This window comes from Molothrus ater, chromosome 18 (assembly GCF_012460135.2).
Source record: "Molothrus ater isolate BHLD 08-10-18 breed brown headed cowbird chromosome 18, BPBGC_Mater_1.1, whole genome shotgun sequence".
Classification (NCBI taxonomy): domain Eukaryota; kingdom Metazoa; phylum Chordata; class Aves; order Passeriformes; family Icteridae; genus Molothrus; species Molothrus ater.
In genome coordinates, this window is record NC_050495.2 from 9,699,962 (window position 1) to 9,724,475 (window position 24,514).

The 24,514-nt window shown below is 48.7% G+C and overlaps 1 protein-coding gene across 1 annotated transcript in view; it reads left to right on the forward strand.

Moving 5' to 3' along the window:
- TBX5 (T-box transcription factor 5) overlaps window positions 1–23,641 on the forward strand; it is a 38,529-nt gene extending 14,888 nt beyond the window's left edge. The window contains exons 7-9 of the mRNA XM_036393343.2: window positions 4,470–4,561; window positions 14,449–14,675; window positions 23,064–23,641. Of these exons, the coding sequence (XP_036249236.1) occupies window positions 4,470–4,561; window positions 14,449–14,675; window positions 23,064–23,641 (897 nt within the window). The remainder of the gene's footprint in view (window positions 1–4,469; window positions 4,562–14,448; window positions 14,676–23,063) is intronic.
- Window positions 23,642–24,514: the final 873 nt, after the last annotated feature.

The window sequence follows — 24,514 nt, forward strand, 5'->3', positions numbered from 1 at the left end:
GAGCTGCTGCTCTCTCTTTGATTCTCTCTGCTGCTCCTCATGATTCTTACTGCTGCTCCAGGCCTTCCTGGGACAGTGTTTCCTTCCAGGGATCTCGTGCCCTTCACAACTCTGGCTGAAGCAGCCTTGTCACCTTCTGTCCCCAGTCCTGTCCCTGCTCCCTGCCAGCCCTGGGATGGGGTGCTCAGCCAGCCCTGAGCCCCTGGACCCTTTTGGTCCTCAAAGCAGCCCCTCTCCTCCAGTTTGGCCAAGGCTCCCTCTGGATCTGGCATCCATCCTGCCTGCAGACTCACCTCCTTCCCCCAGAGCTCTGTGCCAGGTCTCTGTTCCCATCCTTGGTCCCTGTGTCCCTTGGTCCCTGTGTCCCAGCAGGCTCCTCAGTGAGCCCCTCTGTCTCACCCCAGCACCTCCAAGCAGCCTCCCAGTCCCTCCCATTTCCTTCACTGCTTTGGGCTCAGCATCTTCTCCCCTCTGCTAGCAACTGCCCCCTCCCTTCTCCTGGGGCTCTGAGTCCCAGCTCCCCATCCAGCTCCTCTGCCTGGCCCAGGTGTCCCTGGGCTCAGCAGCCAACTTGTCTGCATCTGTTTCTCTCCTTCCCACTCCTCTGGTTTGGCTTCCTCCATCCTGCCTTGGCTCCTTGCTGGGCTTATTGAGAGCCTGGCAGAGAAGTCTCTGTGTTTTCCAGCTCCTGTGGCTCCCAGCACTGCCAGCTCCAGCCCTGGCACAGCTGCTCCAGGTCCCTCTGTGCCACCCTGAGCAGGACCACGGGCGCCTGCAGGCCAGGGAGAACTGGATCCCCACGGAGAGGGGAGCTCCATGAGTGCTCTGCACCTCTCAAGGGTGATCATCTGCACCTCTTCATCACTAAATGGTGAATTTTTTTCCCCCTCCAATCAGTTTTAAGTTCTCTAAGTAGATGTGAGTGAGAATCCAGAAATTCAGGATCCACATTCCTTGAAGAACATTCCTTTTCCAGAATGCCCAACCTTTCTTAGTTTCAGAAGAGCCCAAAAAGATCAGGGTGAAGAATTTTCCCTTAGCTTAAGTGCTTAAAAAAAGAAGTTGCTAGCAAAATACATAAATAAAATAGAGTCCAGAACACCTGGTGTGGAGCACATCACCCCTAACAAAGTTTTAACTTTGTTACAACTTCTAAAGTGAGAAACAATTGAGGAAAAATATTAAGTTCTTGATAAAAAATACTACAAAATGGTAGTTTTGATTTTGGCCATAATGATATTCGTGAGCCCTTAGGCACAAATTCCATATAAATGCATGTCTGTGGAAAAGGAAAAAGAAGTAAAGCATCTTTCCTCGACCTAACTCCATGCAAAGCTCAATTTTGTCCTGCTGGAGCTGAGGATGCTGTTGGGAAGGTCTCAGCAGAAGAGCTTTGTGGCCAATTAGCCCAGAGAAAGGAGTGCAGGGGAGCAGCCCAGGGGTTCCTTTGGGATTCCCAATTCCATTGGGAACTGTCACTTCCCATTAAAGTGAAGATGAACCCATAGGTCAGACAAACCCTGAAAAGTGGAAATCTAGGAGGCTTCACCCTGCAAAGCTCTGGTCCCCAAGGGTCTGTGGCTGCTTCAGAACCAGGGAAACTTTGCTGTCAGAAACAAATACACAAACAAAGCCCTTCAGTTTTATTGAACCTGTGCTGTACAATTCAGCCCTGGGCACTCTGTCTTAATGACCTCGCAGGACGTCGTATTTTGTTTTATTTTTCATGAGGTAATTGTCATTTGACTTTCTGACAGCTTTTCTCCCTCCCTGCCCCCCTGTGAGTTATAGTCAATTAAACTCAGTTTTGCTGTGGCAAAGCTGATCTAGAAGAAGGTTATTTCCACCCCTGAGTTTGCTTTTCCACCTCTGGAATAGTTGGGAAGTCAGGCAAAAAAGTGGCCAAGTGAAATATCTTCCACAGGTTGTTTGCTAAAGCAGGGATTCACCAACTTTTTCTCTGTTTTTTAGTTTGTTGTGTGCAGTTTTGTTAAATCTGGCTTGGGCTCTTCTGGCTTTGTGGTGGCTGATGCCATGAGGTGTCACCTGGGGAAACTTTGTTCTGGGAGCTCCAATCCATCTGAAGGACACCAAAGGTCTGAGAATGAATTCTAAATCTTTAGTCCCTGGTTTTCAGATGCCTTCAATGCAGCAGATCCTTAATTTTAAGGAGGCTGAAGTTGGCTGTGATTCTCTTGGGGCTTTTGGCCATCAGCATCAACACCTTCACTTGTAAGTGTGTTCCTGGTGTGGGTTAGGGGACTTCTCCTAAACCACCAGATTTGCAATATTGAGGTCCCATTTTGATATTTTGGCTGCTATTTTGTGGGTCATTAAAACCTTGAAGAATCAAACGGGGCATTCAACTGAGGGGCTTAAACGAGGGGCTGGAGCACTGCTGGCTCCTCCTCCAGTGACCAGAGTGCACTGGGGACCTGTGAAGGCACTGCCACCCACCCCAGAGCCCTCTGGCAGTCCCCATGTCCCTCCCTTGATTCCAGCAGGGAGCTGAGGCTCCCAGTGCAGGCGCCTTGGTTAAAATGCCTTTGGTCAGGTTGGGATGAATCCGACCCTTTGTGCCTTTGTGTGCTGGTGCCAATCCTGTAAATCCTCACTCACTGAAGGACTTCACTTATGTGAGCAAATATTGCCATTGGGGTCGGCAAGAGAGGACAACTCCTACATTTACAGGGCTTCAGGAACATTCAAAATGTTGAATAATGCCTATTATTCATTCTAGAAGAGTCACCACCTTCAAACCGATAGGCAGTTGCTTTGCAAAATACACAGCTGGTTGTGTAATAATTCAGGGCTTTTAATTACAAAATGCACCTCTGTTTTATTGCTAGAGAATGGCTCAACTGGCAAATTGACCCCAAAAGATTGTTTGTTTACCCTTCTCTTTGAAATCTGAAATGAGGGACAAAAAAAAAAGTGCCAAAAGTGCCAAGGGCTTGTTTATGTGCTGAAGTATGGTCCTGATTTAATGGGAATGCCTGTGGAGATAAGTGTAAGTGTGGTGGGGGGCTCTGGGAGAAGTTTGGGGCTGAATAAGGCAAAAATGGCAAATAAACAAACGGCCCTTGGAAAAAAATATGCAAAAAGACAAGAAAAGAGCAAAATAATCTGGTTGTGCATACACCTGGCGAGGTTTGCTATTGACACTGGGCGAGCCAGATTTTCCTCTCTGGATTTTGGCAGGGAGGTGGGCCTGGTTGTTTGTGCTTGACTCTGTGAGCATGAACCTCTCTCTGTTCTCCCTGCCTTGATCCTGAGCTCTTTCCTTCCCCTTGGCCAGCTCTCAATGGGAAGGAAGGACGGGGTTTCCATAAAACATGGTGAGAGCGTGAAGCTCCTCCAGTGGCAAACACGAGGTTCTCTTTCCTCCTGGGCAAGTGGAAATCAGGAATCTCCTGATTCCTTGCTGAGAGCTCAGACTGCCAGGCAGGGATGGAGAAAAGAGGGAAAAAAAAGGGAAATTTCCCCTCTTCTGCACAAACTTTGGGTCTTTGCAACAATATCACACCTGGTCCGGGCTCAGTCCTCTTCTGGCAAGGCACCAAAGTATTTCCATCAGATTTGGCAGGCAGAGGGAGTTTTTACAAAATCCACAGGGCAGCTGAGGGTGTTGCTGGTCCACAATGAATATTGGCTTAAATGACAAGCCCTGCTCACCAAAACCCTCAGGAGAAGTAGTGGAGGAGGGATGGAACCTCTTGGAGCAGCATAGTCCCTGGGTAAGGCATGGTCTGTCTAGAAGCTGCTTTAAATCTTAAATTTAGATGTTTTAAGAGGATGAAAGTTGAGACTGAGGGGATTAATCTGGCTAAACTTTAGACTCTCACTTAGTGAGCAAACTGGAAGTGATGGGGAGACAAAAAATCCTTAAGGGTTTGATGGTCACAGGTGAAGTTGCCCTCAAAGTAATTTAGGTAATGAGTCCATGCAGTGCTGCCAGCTGTGGGGCAGGATGGCAGATGCAGAGCACCTGGAGCACATTTAGCTGGTCTGAAACAGTCAAAGGGTGAGATTCACTGGCCTAGGAGAGAGGGTGCAGGATCTGAGAGGTGAGCTTTTGGTCTTGTCTGTGCATTGATGAGAAAATACTTGTTGGGATTTGTTCAGACCCAGCTTCCATCCCCGGTCCTTGGAGCAGTGAAGCCCTTTCTGTCCCAACAGCAAAATGAAACTCTTAGAAAGCAGATTTTCTCCAGAGAAAAATGTGCGTGAGCAGTCCCACATATTAGTTATGGGACAAGCCTGGGAGAAGCGAGAGGCTGTTGACAGGAGATATTTTTCCTGTGGAGCATTCCAGGGAAAGGCCCATCTGGAATGGTCAGTGCCTGAGCTGAGGGATGCCTGGAGTTCCTGCAAGCTGTATTTTCCCTCCCATCCCACCTGCCTTGGGTTTAATAACCTTTGTCCCCTCTGTCCCTGGCCGTGACCCTGCTGCGTTTCCTCCCTTTCAGATCACCCAGCTGAAGATTGAGAACAACCCCTTTGCCAAAGGCTTCCGTGGCAGTGATGACATGGAGCTCCACAGGATGTCCAGGATGCAGAGGTAATGTGTACCACCCTTATGGGGACCCTCCCAGGGTCACCAGAGCCACCTGGGCCTTGCTTGGCACGTCCCTGAGCCAGGACATGGTGCCACTCCCTGCCTTGGCATCTGCATGGGTGCTCTACATCAGGTTGTTGAAATATTCCCAGGACATGGAGCCAAAATCCTGGACCTTCTGCTCCCTGGGGAGTTCCTTAATTGCTGGGTGGCAGAGGCAGATGCTCACTTGTGGGATGCTGTCTTGGCCACAGGGACTGTGCATTTCCTTCAGACATGTCCCCATCCAGAGTAGCCTTTAGCTTTGTACTAAACTCTCCTCTCTGAGGCTGCACATGGACTTAGACCCTTTAAAAACTTGGAGTAGCTGGAAGAAGCTCTGGCCTCCAGACTGTTCCTTTCTCCCAGGTGACAGTGCTTTAAAGACAAAGCTCCCAGCCTTGTTTTGGGAGTAGGGCTTTTAAGCCTGCACCAGCTGCCTCTGGAGGTGGTGGTGGTGGAGAGTCCTGTGCTCTGTTGTTACTGGCTTTGGAGGGGCTTTGGCAGGAGGGGAGTGTTTGCCTGCTGGGTTCTGGATGTGCAGAGCAGGAGCAGAGGTGTGGTGGTTTCAGATTGAAGAAGGAAATGTTAGAAAATGTTGGGATCTCTAGGGCCAGGTGGCTGAGGAGGCCTTTTAGAATCTCGGGTTTGGCTGCAAGTACTTAAGCTGAAAAGCAAGCCTAAATCTTGTTTGAAAATCCTGTTTAATGTCCTTTTCTAAATGTCAGGCCCTGCTGGTAATTAACTTTGTGCTTTTACCTTCACTTGGAACTTTCTCCATGTGTCAAGCTGCTTCCTGGTGCAAATGTTTTGCAGGAACGGTGCCATACCCACGATCCTAGCTAAGACAGATGGAGATTCTCAAAAGAGCATTTTCCAGGAGGGGAGGAGCCACTCAGATCCTTTATCCTCTGGCTCCTGCTGGAGGGACCTGCTTTGGGACCTTCTGATGGGAGGGTTTTTCCCACTGCCCACCCAGGAGCCAGCTGTAGGTGGTCACTTCTGCTTGTTGTAGTTGATGATATGAGTGTGGCTCTCCATAGCCAGGAAAATTGTGCTGTCAGGCACCAAATAATTCCTGCAAACATGCCTGGAACCCACCCAAACTGGGCAAATGTCCTCCTGTGTACAAACATGTTCAGACTCAGCCCCAGAAAAGTCAAGATAGATGTATAAAAAAAAGGTATAGGCAGCACTTAATCTGCTCCATCGAAATCATCTCTGTGGGCTCCTGAATGTGCTCTGTGTTCCCTGCCTGCCCTTTCCAGCAGATCCTGGCAGGATCTGTCAATATTTATTTATTTATGGTGGCACTACCCCTTGAAATAGCTCCCCCCACCCCGTGCCAGTCTCCCAGCTTCTACTGGAACTTGAGTGATGATGTGTTCTCCCCCCTGCCAATATTTTTTTTTGCTGCCAAACCACCCTTTCATTACAGCCACTGGAAAGATTTGAAGGTTTGGATTCAAGGGGGTTTTTTTTTCTGGAGCAGGAGGGAGGAGGTGGAACAGGGAGGACTCTTAGGAAGGGCTCAGTGCCATATGAAGAGCATGGCATCAAGCCACGCTGAGCCCGTGCTAAAAATTGATTGGCATTTTTATGCAGGGGCTGCGGTCGCTGATGCAGGGAACAGAAACACTTGGAATATATAAATACACCCACTCAGGGCTGGAAGGGTTAAAATCCTTGCCTTTACTGGATAATTTCTGATGTTCATTTTAATAACTTAGCAGAGGAATGGCTGTGTGCCTTTACAAAGGTGGCATTTTTTTTAAGGGAGGGCAGGATAAGATGATTATAGTAAAATAAAGACCCATTCAAGGTTGCAAATATGTGCCCACCTTTGTGGGTTTTTTATGTAGATATATGAATATATTCAAAATTATATATGAAAATATATAAAACCATATATAAAATCAGTTATATATATAAATAAATTGTAGCTATAAAAAATAGGTTGTGTCTATGAGATAAAGAACCATTCAGGATTGAGAATGTTGCAGAACTATGCCCTGCCTTTTGTGGGTTTATATAGATTTAACATATAAATATACATTAAAATGTAATTAAATTTATATGTTGTATATTTTAATATATAAATGTATGTTTATGACGTTTCCCAGTGATGGACTAGTCAGTCTATCCTGGTTTTAGGGGAATGATGGGGATTCTCCCCTTGGAGAATATGGTGGGATGCATTTTTAGTGCTATTCCTTCATTAGGAAAAATATCTGGAAAACCCCCACATTTTTATAACAGTTCAGAGCCTTTTGTACCAGAAACTTCTGACCTGACATTCGCCATGGCTTTGAGTCCATCCCTCTCCATGGCTTTCTCCTTTCCAGAGCCTCCCATGTTGGTTTTTTCCTCTTATTTCCCAGAAAGATGGTAATAAGTCTGTCCAGGTAGGACTTCATTCAGGAGTGGTGTGAAGACTTTCAAATTAGTGAAATCCATTCAGGAGAGGATTTCACTAAAAAAGAGAAGCCACGAGCTCCAGAGAGATCCAAATTCCAGTGAGTGTTAATTTTCTTCCCACTGCCTTTCTTTCCTGAAGCACAAGAGGTGCCTTCAGCAGCTTCTTAGGTAGGATGGACCCTTTGGGAAGAGGAGGTTTTTCAAAGCTTTCAATTTTCTGAGCATGAGGTTGAGTTTTTTATTTTATTGAACATTTAAAAGATAGGAAAATGCATAGAGGGATGTGAGTTTTACTACATGTGTGGGTCTGGAGCACTGTGAGGGAGCAATTCTGGTCAATTCAGTAACCACTTCTTGCTGCTCACCTGCAGCTCCTATTGTCTGTGGTGGTTCTTATGGGGGCTGAGGAGCTTCTGGAAGGCCCTGGTTATTTTGTAATTTAATACATTTTGTAAATTAATGCAGTTCAACCCTTGAAGCTTCTGTTGGGAAGGTTTTAAGGGAGATGATGATGCCATGAAATGGTGGCCTCTTGGCTCCCTCAATGGGTACTCTGAGCCCTTGAAAAGTGACAAAAAAATCCAGAATGCTGCACATGACAGGGAAGAGTGACAGCACAGTCTGATGTTGTGGCTGTGCTTTCTCTGTCAAGGATCACGAGCCAGTTTGCTGCCTTTGGCATTGATCCACAGCAATCTTCTTGGCTCCAGAGGAATTATTCCAGAGATTCCCATGCGTCATTGAGAGCAGAAACAGGGCCAGGCACCGAGGACACAAAATCAGCTCAGTGAGTCAGAGCCAGTGTGACAGAGATGACAGTGCATTTTGGGGTGCCAGCAGAAGAAATGGATGAGCTCTGGTGTTCCTTGGCACTCCAGCATCCTGTTGGACTGGTGGGCACCAGGCTGACTCAAACATAGCAGTTTTGGTCTGCTGCAAACCACCTTGTTCTTCTTGTGTCCTCTCACTGCATCTTTAATCCACTTCCATTTCCCAGGTTCTGTCACTGAAATCTCCCAGGGGTCTCCCTCTGTCTGAAACGTTTTCAGTGTGAGATTTGGCATTATAATATCTGCTGGGGAGGGGATGCTTTTCTCCAGCACACATCCCCCAGGAAATATTCCTGATCCTGGTGGAAATGCATTGTGTAGAATTTGACAGAATTCAGATGAAGTCCAAAGGGAAGCTGGGCAGACCTCACTTACTCACAGCTTTTTTGAAGTGAGAAAGCCACTCAAGAAACACAGGGTAGCTGCAGTTTCTGTCACTGACCTTTCTCTGGGATCTCAGCAGCAGGGTTTGATGATGCTCAGCCCAGCACGAAGGGATGAGGTGCTGCCTCTGGCCCACATCTATTCTCCAGCTCCTCTTGTGTTCCTCTTACTCCAACATCTTTTTCTGGAGAAATTTATCTTTTTTATCTTTTTCTCTTTTATTTCTGCTAATGAGAGCTCTTGGTCTCTACATGGTTCTTTCCATTGCTGGTTCTTGGGTCGGTTCCAGAGATGGCTTTGGGCTGCACTGCTCAGAGGAGTTGCTAACAGGCCACAGGATCATCATGGAATAGTTTGGGTTGAAGGGACCTTAAAGCCCATCTCATCCCACCCCCTGCCACGGGCAGGGACACCTTCACCATCCCAGGTGGCTCCAAGCCCTGTCCAGCCTGGCCTTGGACACTCCCAGGTGCACCCACAGCTTCTCTGGGCACCCTGTGCCAGGGCCTCCCCACCCTCACAGGGGTGGATTTTTTTTCAAAGATCCCATCTAAACCTATTCTGTCAATGTGAAGCCATTTCCCCTTTTCCTGTCACTCCAGCCCCTTGTAAACAGTCTCTCTCCAACTCTCTTGTAGGTCACCCTGGAACTTTCTCTTTTCCAGAGAAATTTCCAATCTCAGCTCTCCCAGCAGAGCTGCTCCATCCCTCTGACCATCCTGGTGCCTCCTGGATTTGCTCCAGCAGCTCCAGGTCCTCCCTGTGCTGGGCCCAGGGCTGGGGCAGCTCTGCAGGTGGGGTCTCACCTGAGTGGGGCAGAGCCCTCCCTTGCCCTGCTGCCCATGATGCAGGGGAGGCAGCCCAGGACATGGGAGGTTTTTGGGTGCTGGGGCTCGTCCAGCTCTCCCCCACCAGCACCCCCAATCCCTTCTCCCCAGGGTTGCTCCATCATTTCATCCCCAGCCTGGACTGATCCCAGGATTGCCCCAGCACAGCACCAGCACTTGGCCTTGTTCAGCTGCCTGAGATTCCCAGCCCAGGGATCTTGGAGCCCCTCAGGTCCTGGCAGGAAGGCCAGGACATTTGCTGTGTTGGAGGAGAATGGGGCACTGAACAGACTCTCATATTCCTCATTGGATACTTTGGTTTGTGCTGCTGCACACCCAGCCTCAGGTGTTACTCTCTGTGGGGCAGCTCCACAGTCCCCACACAGAGAGGGGTCGTGTTTAATCAGGGGCTGAGACTGCAGGAAGTCTTCAGTAATTCCTCTCCTACCACGTCCTTTCCTGCTCTAGTTTATCCCCTTCCAGACAGACTCTTGAGAGTGGTTCAATTTTATTTCAATATGTTGGAAATCAGCTGAAATGAATGCACACTGACAACTGGGTTTGGTTTGATATTTTTTTTTTCCCTGGGAGATGATCTGTTTATTCCAGGCACTTTTCCCCCCACTTCTTCCTTTTGCTGTGTCTGCTATGGCTGACTTCCACTCCTTCCCTCCTCTTGAGCCTCAGCAGGAAGGACAACAATTGGTGGCTTGGGAACTATAACCCCCAAAGCCATTGAGTTGTGTTTGCACATCTGGAATTGGGGGTTGATTCTGTGCTGGGTAGAGGGGACAGCACTGATGGGGTGACAAATAATTGTCCTTTTGTTGGGACTGCCCAAGGAGGAGTTAAAATCTCTTGGAAATTTGGAAAGAGTGGGGAGGAATCCCTGTGTTCATCCTTGGGCCAGGTTTTACACTAAGATTTCATATTGTGAACAAGATTCAGACAGTTTAGGTATTTCCAAGGCTGCTGTAAAAACATGGAAAGGAAATCCTTTCCCATGTCATGCTTCACCCTGACCTCCAACAGATCCTTGGGATCTAATATTTAATAAGTCTTTTGAAGTCTTGTTGCCATGAGCTACAGCAGCTCTGGAAAGCCTTGAGGTATCCAATGTTTTGTTGCAGTAATATCAGGACTATCTTCTAAAATAACTTGTTTAGGGCCAGTAGGGGTTGGAAGCTTCAATGCAAGAGCTTCCTGATTCTAAACTGTGGATTTTTGAAGAGGTTTTTAACCAGGTTTTTGTCTGGCAGCTTCATTTACTATGCCTTGGCTGGTACATCAGGAAACTTCACATCTGTACATGAAAATATATGGAAAACTTTTATGCTCTTAGAGTGTAGTAATGAGCAAGAAAGTGAACTGGATGTTGCTCTGTGCAGGTCTGAATTTATCATTTTTCCAGTTATTAGTAATTTGCAGTGGCCAACAAGATTTCTGGTTCTGAGATTGCAAAATCATCTTGAGTTTGGTCCTTTGAATTCTTTGCTGGCTGTGAGTTGGTGGCCAGAAGTGATCTTACAAAACTCTTGAGTCTGTTGAGGTGAGAGCATCACTTGGCCAGGGAAAGGGAAAGTTGTCATGAGAGAAAATGAGAGTGAGTTTCTAATTCCACCTGGCAGAGGTGGGATTTGAGATTTGGGATTGCAGGAGGGATTCACTTGTCAGACCTGATCTGTAGGGTGGGAGTTCCCTGAGGAATTTGAAGTGGAATGTGGGTGCTGCTGGGAGTTCTGCAGAGCTGCTGTCCAACCCTGTGGATTTGGGAAACCTCTGGCCAGGTGGGAGGCAAGAACAGAGTCCAGACTTCAGCATCAATAGTCTTGGACATCATCCATGATTTCTTTGCCCAAGTTTTAACAAAAATCGAAGTATTACACAGCACCTTGTGCTGCTCCTCCCTGTTCCCTTCTGCTATTTTAATATACTAACTAAATACTCATTATTAGCCTCCAACAGACTTTAAATAGACCAGGGATAGGTTTTTCTTTGTAAATTCTTTTCCCAATCAGCTTTTTAAAGATTTCTTTTAGTTTTGCAATTTTTAAAGCAAAAATGAAAGTAGCCCATTAACACCCCATGTAAAACTAACATTTTGGCCCTGAAGCATCAAGAACCTCATCCTTGCTCTGTGGACAATTTCCTACATTGCTTAAGTCAAGCTTTAATACATTTCTTCCCCCTTCTTACTTCACTACAGGTTATTTTTTGGACAGCGAAATTTCTGGATATGACAGAAACCTTTCATTCTATTAAACTATAGCTCAGGATGACAACTACTACTTTGGGAATATTGACTTTAAAAAAAAAAAAATTGATCCATTTCAGTTTGCCCTCAGTCTTTCAAAATGATAGGTGTGCACTATCCATGCTGAGGGGGCTCAGGAAAAAATAGAAATATTTTGAGATGATTGATGCTTTAGAAGATACCAAGGATTTATTTCAGCTCAGCTCCTATAAGGAGGAATATGCAGAATTGCAGAGGTAACGGCCTTTGTGAATTGAAAAACATCAAAGAAAGAAAGCTAATATTTTGGATATTTGTGAGAATATTTGGATATTTAGTGAGAAAACACTTTCCTTCATCTCCCTCCTCCAGTAGCTGATTTTTTGGCAAAAATAGCACCCAACATGTTTTGACTGAAACGGAAACATTTCAGTCTGGAGAGAAGTTATTGTGATACCTCCTGGGAATTGCTGTTTGGAAACTTGGTGACTCCAACCTGTTCCTTCTCCTGAGTGATTCCCAGCTCCTGCTGTATCCCCCAGAGCACCACAGTCCTCTCTTCTGGCCATGGAGATCCTCCTGTTCCCTGGGAAATTCTGTAAGGAATCTGGAACCCAGCACCCCTGTGCTCTGGCACTTGGGGTTCAAGTATTGCTGGTGCAGACAAACAGCTCCTGCTTGGCCTGAAAGGAGCTGAGCTTCCCTTTGGCCACCAGGAGGAATTCTTCACTGGAAGGGTGGTCAGGCCTTGGGATGGGCTGCCCATGGAGGTGGTGGAGTGTCCATCCCTGCAGGTGCCCAAGGAATGACTGGATGTGGCACCCAGTGCTCTGGTTTAGTTGGCAATGTGTTGATCAGAGGTTGGACTCAACCTTGGAGGTCTCTTCTAACCTTCATGATTCTAGGAAAATAGTTTTTCATCAAGAAATAAAAGCCCTAATCAGGTTGTTCACTTTTTCCTGCTCTCAGCTCTCCATTGGTTTGGGTCAGAAGTATCTGAGGTGGAGATGGCTCCCCACTGTTTGTGTGGCTGGCACAACGAGGGCCTGACCTTTATGGGGTCCCACTGAGAATTTATGGTCAGAAACCCCCATGGAGATCACATTCCAAGGAGACATCCTTTGACAAAGGTCATGGAATCACTGAGGCTGGAGAACACCTCTAGGATTTCATCCAGATTTACCCACTTTGGCCAAATCTACCCGTGAAAGATGTTCCTAAGTGTCACATGGCCTGGCATCATGCCATGAGATGTCCCTCTTTCTCCTCCACTGGAGCTCTCAGGTTCCCATGGGAAACAACACGAGGCTCTGTCATTTTTTGGGAATTGGATGTTGGTTGAGTGGGGCCAAGAGAGACGAACCCAGCCAATCTATGCAGCTGCTCCTCAGGAAGGAGAGCTAGGAGGAACATCCAGGAGTCACCTCCTTGCAGGTGAACTCCTTGGAAGGGAAACAAGGTGGGGATGCAGCTTGGGGTGTCATGTTGGTATAGTTTTCATTGAGGATCACGGTGTGAAGGTGGAACAGGCAGCTCAAATCTATCACCTGGGAGGGCTGGGAGATCCCTTAGAACCCAGAAGATCTGAGGGTCACCCCTGAGTCTGATGGCCACAGCTCTTGACCTTCCCCAGAAGCCACCAAAGCTGTGCTCCAGCTAAATCTCCTGGTGGAAGTAAGTGCTGGGTGTCCACAGGCAGGTCCTCTGAATGCCACCACAAATCCTGGTATCCACTGCTGCCCTGACTATCCAAGGGATAAATCTCTGCTTCCTCCTGGTCCATCTGTCTTTTCTTTCTTGTGCCCAGCCTGGATTTTAGTTCTGAGCAAGTGCTGCTTCCAGGAGATGAAACCCCACCTTTGGAGCAGGCTGTCCTTGGCAAGCCCCCAGTTCCTGGGCTTGGGAAAGCTTTCATGGCCCAACCAGAGCCACATTTCTTTGGGTTTGAGCTCCTGGGTGAATTTCCCTTCCATTCCAGCTTGGTTGCTGATGTTTCTGGCAGCCAGCACAGCAGTGGTTTGGATGAAAGCTCCCTGCTGGCCTAGGTTTATGATTGCTATTGTTAAATTTTGCTAAGTAAGTTCTGAGTTGTACGGTGATAGATCCTCCCTGAGGGGTGTCACTGCAGGTTCAGGGCTCTTCCTCTGCATGGAAGAGGCCAGGTGAGCCTGTGGATGGTATTTAAGGAGCTCCAGCGCAGTGATTTTGGACAGGTGAGGGGGGTACCTCAAAGCCAGCTTGGTCCAATGGTTGCAGACTCAGAGGAGAAAACTTGTATTGGAATCAGTACTTTGTGGCTGCTCTGAGCCTGGGGACACTTTGTAGTGCTGTACTACCTGATCTTTATGCATTTTAGCAAGCCTTTGGGTTCAGGAGGAGACTTCTACCTCACCTGAAGTGTCTGAGACCCCGTTCAGCTCTCCCTGCAGAGCAGGAATCACCTTTGGGGTTGTCACATTGCCAATGTGTTTGGAGAAACATCTCCAAAAAACACCAGAGGGTCTTTGAGGAGAGGGGATTTCCAGCCTGTGTTGGCAAAGCATCCTGACTTCAAACCAGATCTGGGGGCAAGAGAACAATCCAGGCTTTCCCTCCCATCCTGGCTCTGCTGAGGCTCTGGTGTGCATCAAATCCCAGTGATTTATTTATTGCTCTTTTTTGAGCTTGGTCTGTGGTGCAGGGATCTCCCATACAGGGAGGCTGGAGGCTCCAGGCAAAAGGAATGGGGACAACTACTATAAGGGAAAAAAGTAGACCTAAATATTTAATTAATTTCCAAGTCAGCTTGGCAGAAATGCTGGTTTTATTTACGTGCATGTGCATATTGCAAATACATTACAAACAGTATGTAGCTTATAAATGCTACAATATGTAAATAGAAACCATGTTTATTTTGCTGAAACTGCATTTATGTATTTTATGTGTGTGTATAAAATAGTGGTGGTTGAATTTAAGGGGACTAAAAGGAAAGGGAATAACAAGTTCTGCATGGATAAAGTGTGACGGGCCTGCAGCCTCCAGGGAGGGCTATCTGCATTTCCCTGAAAGCCTAAACAAACTCCATGACACTAATGTGCTGCCTTCATTTATTAATCCTCTGATCTATTTATGAATTGATTGCTTTGCTGACTTGTTCCTCTTCTGTTTCTTTGCTTGTAGTAAAGAGTACCCGGTTGTTCCCAGGAGCACAGTGAGACAAAAAGTGTCCTCGAATCACAGCCCCTTCAGCGGTGAGACCAGGGTCCTTTCTGCCTCCTCCAACCTGGGCTCCCAGTACCAGTGTGAGAATGGGGTGTCCAGCACCTCCCAGGACCTGCTGCCTCCTGCCAACCCCTACCCCATCTCCCAGGAGCACGGCCAGATCTACCACTGCACCAAGAGAAAAGGTCAGAGCTTGCCTGCTCCCTGCTTCGTGTTTTCCCCCTCCCAGCATGACTGTCAGCATTGTTCCCTGATGTTTCCCCTTGGACAGCTCCAAGGATAACTGCCTTTGTGGGTAGAAAAACATCAAAGTGAAAGAAAGAGAGTATTTTAGATATTCAGTGAGAAAATATTTTCCTTTGTCTCCCTCCTCCAGTAGCTGATTTTCTGGCAAAAATAGCATGCAACAAATGATGCTGGAGGATGAGCAAGGCATGAGGGTTGTGGGCTGGGAAACTCTAAAATCCCATTTCTGCTGGGTTGGGAATGAGCTGTTTGGAGGGCTGGCAGTGCCTTTCACCCACCATGAATCCACATTTGGAAAGATAGCTGGTGCTGGAGATACAGATGACTTATCTGCAGCCCCTCAGACAGGGTTAATCTCCAAGTGGAGATACCTTGACAGTTTGTATTTTGCCCAGTTTTCAACTCAAGGCTGTCTCTCAGTTGGGAGACAGTTTTCTGTCTACAGAAATGCTCAGGCCTGGCATTGAAACCCATGATATCCATGGTCCTTTAGGAGCTTTAGGGATCAAACTGTGAGAGTTTTCCAATGGCTGCTCAGCTCGTCCTGCCGGGAAGAGCCCCCTGATAGTGCTGGGATAATTGTTCTGGGCAGGCATGAGGGGTCTGTGGTCTCTCCCCTCCTCTCCCAGAGCAATGGGAATGCTTCAAAGCAGCACCACTTGTAGGACTGAGATAGCAAAAGCTTTAGATCAGTTTTACTTGGAAACAAATAGGGGATTTCCAGGGCTGGATGCAACAAGGGGTGGGCAGGAGCTGGTTTCTGCCAGCCCTGTTGGCCTTCTTGGGATTTCCTCTATGGAGAAGCTACCAGAAGGCAGCAAGCACCAAGGCAGCAGGAATTTCTCCCCACAGCAGAGCCCTTCCCGCTTCCCTGCACCACCCTATCAGTCAGACACATGCCATTATTTTTAGCAACATAACCCCTGGAGCACTGGGATGTGCAGACACACAGTCTAAGGTAGGGAGGGCTGGGAAGTGCTGGCAGAGGAGGCAGGAGGGCAGTGGAAATCTCTCCCATGTCCTTGGTGAATCCCCCAGATATTGTAGGAGCACGTGGGCTGTGTATAGGTATGCAAAGTAAAAAAAAATAACTGAATCCTAATAGAAAGAAATCCTAATATTTTCCTGAGGTAAACAGTGGAAAACAGGTGGCATTTTCTGTCCCCTCCAGGTGACTGTGCTCACATAGAATGTGCCAGAGCAGGGATTGGAAATGGGCATGCTGGCTGTAAGGCAGGGGAATAAGGAGATGCCCAAAGTGTCCCCCAGGTCAGAGGGGGGTGTGTGGCCTGTTTAACCCTTGCACTGCTGTGGGGTGAGGTGCTGGGCTGCTGCAAAGCCCCACTGCTGGTGCTGGAAGGTGATCCCTGTGATCCCTCCTCAGCGCTGGGAGCTGCAGCTCCTGGGAGCCCTTTCTCAGTTCCTCCATCCCAGGAGCTGAGCTCTCACCTCTGCTCTTCCCCCTTTTACAAAACTAACCAAAACAAGCTGGCCCAAATGACAACCAGCCCCTGGGACAATCCCTGCCTGCTGCGTGTCCCTGCCCCGCGGGGCAATTCATCATTCGCCTCCACATCAGAACGTGATAAGGAACCAACAGAGGTTTCCTTCCAGTTTTGGGATTCCCGCTAAGTGCTGTCTCCATGGGTGGTTTCCCTCAATCCCCCAATTATCTCACTTCCTCTTATTGTCACAAAAGGCACGGCTATCTGCCCTGGAATAAAGCTCCCCGGCCCTCTTGGCCTGCGTGGCCCAGTGCGGGGACAGGCCCGGGGAGGCCTCGTCTCCCCTCCTTATCTCTGCCATGCCCTGAGTGGCACAAGCAGTTAAGGGCCTTTTATCAGAGCCGCCAAAGGCTTTAATCAAAGAGGAGCAGCGTCCTGCCCGACACCAGCGGCTTCTTCCTCGAGGCTGGGTGTCCCGGCAGCCTGAGCCTCCGCTCTCCTCCCTGAGCCTTCTTCTCTCCCCTCCCCGTGCCTTTGGTAAATGGAAAACAGCCACCAGGGCTTAGAGGAAAGAAACACAAAGTTAATGGGAACCAGAGAGCCAGCCTGGGCTGCCAAGCAGCTCTTTGCGAAGTGAAATTAATTAAAAGGAAAAAAAAAATCACTAGAGATGAGCGATTCGGGTTGGATAAATCAGAGCGTGATCCAAGGTTTCATGTCACTGAGCGTGGAACTTCCTTCCAGCACCAGCAAGGATCTTTGTTGGACATGGGAAAATAATCCTATGTATGATATTCCTCTTTTTTTTTTTGCTGTTCCAGCCTCTCATTTCTGAGTTTTCCCTCACAGTTCTCCTGCTTTCCTACATTTGTGCTTAACAGTTAACAAGCCTCACCACCTCAGAAAACTCAAAAGCAAGAGTTTATCTGCTCCTACTGTCCCTCTGTCCATTTTCTGGACTGGAAATCTTATTGATTGTGTTGGACTATCCACTCCCCAAGCACTGACTCCTCCTCAGGCAGTTTAGGATTTATCTCAAGCGGATTATTTCCTTTCCCAAGGCTGTGGTTACGGATAAGTGCTCTCGGGGGCAGAGGGCAGTTCAGCTGGCTTTGAGTCCAGCTGCTGTCTGCATCTTCTGGGGTGAATTCCAAGCCAGTCTCCTTCCAGCTTTGACATCTCCTGAACTTTCTCTGCCTCCTCTTCAATCAGAGCCAAGCCTTGGGTTAGGCTCACTTAGGGACAGGTCTGTGTTCACCCAACTCAAAGGAACCTTGTTCAACTTCTGCTTTCCTGGTGACCTAAGGCAAGGATAAGTCTCTGTGGCTGGCAGTGTTGTTCTTAGCTGTCAAGGCAAGATGGATTCACTGTGGAGATCTGATATGGAATTACATTAGGGGAGAGCAGCGGGGCTGCCAGGGGATGTTATCTCTGAAGGCTCCCCTGCTTAGGGAGGTGATGCTCTCCTGGCTGAGGAAGGAAGGAAGGACACATCCCAGAGCTCCTAATCTGGTGATTCCTGGAGTGCAGGTGGGAGGGCAGGGTCACAGCATTGGGAATGACCCCAGTGCACTGCAGTGGGGTCAGTGTTCCAGGAATGGGGAATGGCAAGGATCATCCTGCCTCGCATCCCAGCCCCATACTGGGATTACTGATGGCACATGACAAAGTCACTGGTCTTGAGAGGATGGACTACCTTCAACCCTGGGTCTCATCAAGGAGTGGTCTCAGCTCTTGATGTGGATTTTTAGGCTGACACAAACAGCAGTTGGAGCTTTGTCTTTTTTTCTGGTTGTTCTCCACCTCTTCCTCTCCCATTGTTGTGCTTGGACAAGCCCAAAAGGCCTCACCAGCAGGCAGCTTGCCTTGTGTCTTTCATTTAGCCCCACATCCCAGTTCAGATACTGGGCCTGGTTTTCCCTTGTATTATCCTCTCTCTCAGATATCCTGTGGACTAAATAGTCATCCCTCTAAACCTCTGCTCCCTCCCAGCCTTACACAATCCCAGCCACTTGGCAGATTTCTGGGATGCTTGTGATGCTGAACAGGAGGCAACTGGAACAGGCTCTCCCAGGGGAGGTTATAAAAGTTGTCAAGTTGGCACTCTGAGGGAGAAGGGGGACGTGGCAGAATCCACTGGCTCCAACCGGTGAGGACCGTGTCCTTCAGCCCCCTGACTTGGACATCACCCTGGGGAAGGATTTATTTTTCATCTCCTTCCTGCTCTGATGAGGTCAATGCTGGTACAGCAATGCCTTTCCACCTTCTCTTCAAGAACAGGCATTGTCAGTGTGCACAGACCTCTTTGTTGACTGAACCAACTTCTGCCACATCTCACCCAGCTCTGTTTTTTCACTCAAAGAATCTGTAGGACAAAACTCAGGCATGGGCTGTCTCCTTGGAGGACACACTGCTCACCCTGCTGATGTTTGGAGATGAGATGAGCTGCCCAAGGCTCGAACTGTGCTGCAGCTGGAGAGATGCAGTGGAGCCCAGGGCAGGTGGCTGTGGGACACTGAGGGTGAGCAAGGGACTCCCTGCATGGGGAAGAGATGTTCAGGGAGCTGGGGTGTACCCAGGTCTTGCTGAGCAGCCACATTCTTGTGGCACTGTAGTTTGATATCCCTAATGAGGAAAGGCTGAGGGAGCTGGGCCAGTCTTGACTAAGAGGGGACTCCATCAGTGCCTTCAGGGAGGTGCCAGGGGATGGACCAGGCTCTGCTCCATGGTGTCCAGCAGCAGGACAACAGGCAGGAACTGATGCTTGGGAGGTTCCACCTGAACATGAGGAAGGACATCTTTCCAGCCAGGATGCCCAGGAGGGTGTGGAGTGTCCTCTCTGGAGATATTCCAGAATTTTCTGGACACAATCCTGTGCCATGTGCTCTGGTATGACCCTGCTGGAGCAGGGAGGTTGGACCAGATAAGCCACAGTGGTCCCTTCCAAGCTGGCCATTCTCTGAACTCCCTCTCCTGTCAGAGGTGCCTGCTGTGCCTCTGCAGGGAGTGCTGGCAGCTTGCTGCCTGTGGAAAAGATTCCAGCTTTTGGGGGCTGGATTGTCCCTGTCCCACAGCCCTGTTGTGTTCAGTGCAACACAGCCATATCACAGACAGTGAGACATAGCTGGAATGGCTGGCATGTCTTAAGTTCCATGTCCTAGGATTTAGGACTTATTTCTCCTTTAGAGATGTTCATTTTGATTGAATCTGCCTTGTCCTTTTCTTCTTGGACAACCTTTGTCACTCTTGCAGCCTGGTATTGGCTCTTCAGGCTTGTGCCAGATCCGTGCTGGAATCCAGACTGGATAAAACAACAGAGTTAGTGATAATCACCCATTGTGTGTCCCTCACAAAGTCAGGATGAACCTCCTGTAACGCCCTGGAAGTGCGGGTGAGATTTGAAAACCAAAGGAGTCATGTCCCATTCTTCATTGTCTTCCACCCTGGGGAGATGAGCTCTCCTAATTTACACCAAGGGGGAAGAGGGAGGCCCAGCACACCCTGAAGTCCAGAGGCTTTCCATGTTTGCATTTCATTCTACGTGGCCCGAATCTTGGAATTGGGAAAATTCCATTTAAAAAGCCATTTGCGTGGTATTTACAGCCCAGCTGGAAGTAGTAAATACCGGAAATCTTGGAAGCGCTCGTGCTCTCGCTCGAGCTCCTTCATTAGATAGATCATCAAATTCCTTGTGAGGGAGCCAGTTTCCAGCCCATTCTTCAGGCTCCGTTTTCCTTGGATTCACTTCAGAGCAGCTTCTCCCTGGCGCTGGCAGCTCCCCCTGCTTGGCAGCACCTCCTGCTTTTTGAGGTTTGTGCAGCATCGAGGGGCTGCTCCCTAGAGCTGATCACCACCCTTGGCTTCCAAGAATAGCAGCAACAGGGGGAGATGGTCAGGATATCTCCCAGGATAGCAAACAGCTCCTCTGAGGGCTCAGTGGCACCTGAAAAAGGACAAGGAGCTGCTGTCGGGGAACCAACATAGGAATCAAACCCTGAGCAGGCAGTTACGTATTGCCAGTGTCCTGCTTACGCTGATAGGAGGAGGTAAGAGGACCTTCAGGGACAGGATTCTCCCTTGAGCTGCACTGTCCAGGCTCCAGAGCCCGTGAGGATGAATTGAAACTGCAGCCTTTGGCATTGCATGAGAGACCTGTTGGTCTTGTGCTCCTTTTGTCATTGAAGACGTCCCCTTTCCACCCTAAAGCTGCTCCACACACCCTGGGGATGCCCTGCAGCTGCTCTGTGCTGGCTCTGATCTCCTCTGTGAGGAGGGGTGGGACAAGACCAGAGAGCATGGACTGCTGTAAATCCCCCAGGCAGCTCCAGCTGAGGCTCTCTGCTCTGCACCATCCCACCTCAGGATGCACATGGACCATTCTTTTCCCTCTCTAGCACTTTGAGGCTCCATAAATGGGAAAATCACTGGGAAGAGGGGCAGGAGGACAGGCAGAAGATGTTAGGGCAGCCTGGAACCCTTTGTTAGTGCCTAGGTCCTGTTTGGAGATGGGAACAAGGTCCTTACACACTTTAAAATCCCTTTCCACATAAAACCTCAGGGATCCTGGCTCTGGGGGGACCAGCAGAGTGATCCTGAGAGCTCATAGTAGAACAGAGGGCACTTATGGGGTGAAATCCTGGTTGGCTTTGTTGTTTTCTCTTCACCTGTGATAGATTCTGGAAGTGGTTCTGTGACACTGCAGTTCTGCCCAGCTGGGCTGTGGCAGGCAGTGAAATGTCTGGGCTAAATGGAAAAATCAGCAAGCTCAGGTTGTAAGTCAGGCTGTTTTACACCATGGAAAAACAGAGTTTGACTGGTTTGTGTTGTATATTTAAAAAAATCAAAATAAAATAAACAGTCAAACCCCAAGCCAATGATTTCTGGTGCCAGCAGAGTGATGCGGTTTAATGCTGAAAACTTTATTAGCAGAACAATGCTGCATTTTACAAGACATTGTTTTTCCACCCCAGTGTTCTTATTACTCAGCGGTGGGTCAGGAATCCAAACTTTTTACACTGTCCATAAAAGCTCCAGCTCAGGCTGCTCTTCCAGATGTACCTCCTGTCATGGAGCTGAGATCAGGAGAGAGGTTACACCTGTGCCTCCAGCTTTTGGCTTTCAGGGTACCCCATCCTGTCCCCTGCTCCTACATAAATTGGACCTGAGCTGCATTGAGGAGGATGACACATTCCTGCATCTCCCTGCTCATTGTTTCAGCTGGTTTCAAAAATGGGATGGAATTGCTCATTTATCTCATCCTGCTTCCCACCCCAGTGTACAGGGAAGGCAGAGGAGAAACTTGATAATCAGGGCTCTGCATTGCTGAGGTGAAGGAGCCAGGCTTTGATGTTGTCAGGAAGAACAAAATGGGACTGTGGCTTTCCAGCTGAATTTATGCTATTCCAGAGCCAAAGGCCACTGTGGGGATGTCCCCATGGTGTTCCTCAGGACCTGCTCTTTGTGGATTGTGGGACCAGGATGGACAGCAGCAGTTGTTCCAGCTGGACTCTGAAGACCCCTGGGTGGGAGCAAGGGGTTGTTTTACATGCAGAGAGGGTGCAGCTTCCAGGAGAGCCCTCGTGGCTGTCAGGGCAATAAGGGTTATGTGCATGTGTGTGTGTTTAGATGAAACAAAAGATGCCTGCACTGCCCACCTGCCCCTCCTGAAGGTGTGACAAGAGCATTCCCCTCAGAGCAGCCTGGCAGCAACACCTCTGTGCCTCTTGTGGGGCATATGCTCTTAGTCCTCCTTTCTGTGCAACTGCTTGGGGTTTGTTTCCCCACTGTATTTTGGGGGTGGAAAAAATTACAGCTCAAAACACGTTCGTGGAGAAAAATTGTAAAGGGTAACTTGTTCCAAATTTCTTTCAAATCTGACCCCTGTTCAAAGGGTGCAGCCAGGACAGCTCTAACCAAGTGGGATGTTTTCCTGCCTGCACCAGAAATCTTGTTTTTGAAGCAGCAGCAGCAAAGTTAATCCATGTCAGAACAGCTCCCCTTCCCTTGCCACACTGTCCTTAAAATCTCTTGGTGAAGTGCTCATCCCTGGGAATTTTGCCATCTATTCCAGCAGAGTTGGATTTCATTTGATGACCCTGTGAATGAATAAATAAGTGCACATTCATTTATTCATTTGGCCTCACCCTGGAGATTTCACCTAAATTGTTTATCTCCTTCCCTCTGCTGGCCTGGGATGCTGCAGGAAACAAAGGGCTCTGCAAGATGTGCCTAGTTGTTTCTAGCTGTGAAATTTACTTTTCTCCTTTGTTCCCCTTGGCTCCAGCACATGGCCCTGTGTGGATTTATGTGCCCACAGCCCTGTGAGGATTTATGTGCCCAGCTGCCTTGGCACAGCTAAAGGCTGGGGCTGTCAAACTCCAAATCTGATTGTCCCAACCGTGCCATCGCTGGTGCTCTCTTGGGAGGATTTTTATTGTGATCTCCTTTTTTGTCTCTTTTTATCATTTATACTTTATCATTTTGTTGTAAAGGATTTGAGTTGACAGCATCAGCTCTGAGCCTCCTGGGGGACAGGGGTGCAGAGGTCACAGGCAGATGTTATTCCTCAGGTAAAAGTGGCAGCAGGAAGGAGATGGGGGAGCATGTGGGGGGATCACCAAGAAAGATAAACCTCAGGATCCCTCCAGCATCTTGATTTTCCTCCCAGAGCTCCTGGATAATCCCTTCCCTGCTCTAGCAGAGAGGGCCAACTGCAAGGCTTGGTTTCCACAGGATAGATTGAGATCAGTTCCAGGGAAATGATGGGAATTTACACCAAGGGAAGTGTCAGATTGTCCTCAGTAAAACCAGGACTGCAGAGAGGGAGGTTCAGCCTCGGGCACGTTATCATTGGTGGTTACCAGGCCTTTTCTCTCCCAACAGATGAGGAATGTTCCACCACTGAGCATCCCTACAAGAAGCCCTACATGGAAACCTCTCCAGCAGACGAGGACCCTTTCTACAGGTCCAGTTACCCTCAGCAGCAGGGACTGAACACGTCGTACAGGACTGAGTCGGCGCAGCGCCAGGCCTGCATGTACGCCAGCTCTGCGCCGCCCACGGAGCCCGTGCCCAGCCTGGAGGACATCAGCTGTAACACGTGGCCCAGCGTGCCCTCGTACAGCAGTTGCACAGTGTCTGCCATGCAGCCCATGGACAGGTTACCCTACCAGCATTTCTCTGCCCACTTCACCTCGGGGCCGCTCATGCCCCGCCTGGGCAGCGTGGCCAACCACACGTCGCCCCAAATCGCAGACACCCACAGCATGTTCCAGCACCAAAGCTCTCACCAGCCCATCGTCAGGCAGTGTGGACCTCAAACGGGCATCCAGTCCCCTCCCAGCAGCCTCCAGCCGGCAGAATTCCTGTATTCCCACGGCGTGCCTCGAACCCTGTCGCCCCACCAGTACCACTCGGTGCACGGCGTGGGGATGGTGCCAGAGTGGAGTGAGAACAGCTAACCAGGGGGGCAGGGAATGCCAGAGCCACGGGAAAATCCCAGCAAATGGGAGAAGGAAAAGGAAAAGAATCCCCCTGTTGATAACAAAGCGTTCTGCAAGACTCCTTGAAGTGAATGTTCACCGCCAGCACTCGAGAGGGACGGACACTGACTGAAACCACGGCTGGGAGCCATCGGCCTCGCCGTGACTTGCCCTGACCCCCCTTTTGTTTTCTTTTGTTTCAAAAGAAAAGCCAACAGCCCAGCACACTTCTGTCCCTCCACGGTCCCACCCAGTTTGTGTTGCTGCCACCACCCTCGTCCCCCCCTGCCCTTCTGCTCTTTTTGTTCTCCAAGGGACACCAAACTCCTGCTGCCTTTCTCACCACGGTCAAAATGCTTGAACGAGAACAATTAGGATGTTACTTTTTTTTTTTTTTGTGGTGTTGATGTTGACAATGTTATATAATAAATAATAATATATATTTTTTTTCTTTCCATTTTCTCAGAAAAAAAAAAAAAAAGAAAAAAGACACCGGCCCTTCTTACCGAGGGTGAATTTTGGAGTGGTGTTTCTTTTTTTTTTTTTAGGTAGTGTTATCTTTACTTTTCAACAGAAAGAGGTACTGAGAACCCCCAAATAAATAAATCCAGTACCTACCTCACCCAGGCATTGTACCAAGAGTGAAATTACTCCTACAAGGAGCTGTGTTTCCTTACAAATTCCCCAAAATACTCTCCAGGAACCATTCCATAAACCATCCCCTCATCTCCTTTCCCATTTGTAATTCTCTCACTCCTCTTCCCTTCCCATCTCCTGGTCTTTCCTGGTCCCTCAGCCGTCTCTGACAGAAGCATGGGGTTATTTCCAAGCTTGCAAACATCCCCAGCTTGA